This window comes from Buceros rhinoceros, unplaced genomic scaffold, assembly GCF_000710305.1.
Source record: "Buceros rhinoceros silvestris isolate BGI_N320 unplaced genomic scaffold, ASM71030v1 scaffold7363, whole genome shotgun sequence".
Lineage (NCBI taxonomy): Eukaryota > Metazoa > Chordata > Aves > Bucerotiformes > Bucerotidae > Buceros > Buceros rhinoceros.
In genome coordinates this window covers 18,473-19,567 of record NW_010401764.1, presented here as the reverse complement: position 1 = coordinate 19,567, position 1,095 = coordinate 18,473, and the positions used below count along the sequence as shown (strand labels likewise).

Sequence of the window (1,095 nt, the reverse complement as noted above, 5' to 3'; positions counted from 1 at the left end):
TGTGCTCTCAGACCGGAAAAGTAGCATGGCGGGCTGAGGCAATCCAGCTCCTGGAGTGCATCAAGGATAACTTCTTCAGCCAGGTAGTAGTCAGTCATACCAGAGGAGATGCAATGCTGGACCTGGCAATCACCAGTGCAAGTGAGCTCATCAGTGATGTCAACAGTGAAGGCAGCCTGGTCTACAGTGCGACGCACTGGTGGAGTTCACAGTCTTGAGGGATATGGATCAGGCAAGGATTGTAGACAGTGAGAACCCTGAATTTCAGGAAAGCAAACTTCCAGCTCTTCAAGGAGATGGTCAGTAGGACCTCCTGGGAAATGGCCTGCAGGGACAAGGGAGCAACACAGAACTGGCAGATCTCTAAGGATGCTTTCCATAGAGCACAAGAGCTCTCGATTCCCGGGAGTAAGAAATCAGGCAAGGAAGGGAAGAGGCTGGTATGGCTGCTGGTCAAGCTAAAGGCAGGAAAGCAAACTTCCAGCTCTTCAAGGAGATGGTCAGTAGGACCTCCTGGGAAATGGCCTGCAGGGACAAGGGAGCAACACAGAACTGGCAGATCTCTAAGGATGCTTTCCATAGAGCACAAGAGCTCTCGATTCCCGGGAGTAAGAAATCAGGCAAGGAAGGGAAGAGGCTGGTATGGCTGCTGGTCAAGCTAAAGGGCAAGAAGGAACTGCACAGGTAGTGGAAGCAAGGGTAGGTATCCTGGGAAGAGTATAGGGACACTGCCCAGTTGTACAAGAATGGGGTCAAGAAGGCCAAGGCGCAGCTGGAGCTGAACTTGGCAAGGAATGCAAAGAAGAATAAGGGTTTCTACAGTATGTCAACAGAAAAGGAATGTTAAAGAAAGTGTACACCCTCAATGAGCAAGACTGGCAAGATGGTAAAACAGATGAGAAGGATGAGGTACTCTTCTTTTTTTGCCTCAGTCTTCACTGATAGCCTATCTTCCCACACCTCTTGAGTGGATGGACTGCAAGATGGTGCCCAGGGCCAAAGTCCCTCCCACTGTAAGAGAAGATCTGGTTTGTGACTACCTGAGGAATCTGAACATACATAAGTCTTTGGGACCTGATGAAATGCATCCCAGAA

The 1,095-nt window shown here is 49.7% G+C and overlaps 1 protein-coding gene across 1 annotated transcript in view; it reads left to right on the top strand.

Annotated features, from left to right (window-relative positions):
- Window positions 1-223: 223 nt before the first annotated feature.
- LOC104490129 (WD repeat-containing protein 52-like) overlaps window positions 224-1,095 on the top strand; it is a gene marked incomplete at its 3' end in the record, with an annotated part of 17,670 nt that continues 16,798 nt past the window's right edge. Inside the window, exon 1 of the mRNA XM_010132377.1 lies at window positions 224-299. Coding sequence (XP_010130679.1) covers window positions 224-299 — 76 coding nt within the window. The remainder of the gene's footprint in view (window positions 300-1,095) is intronic.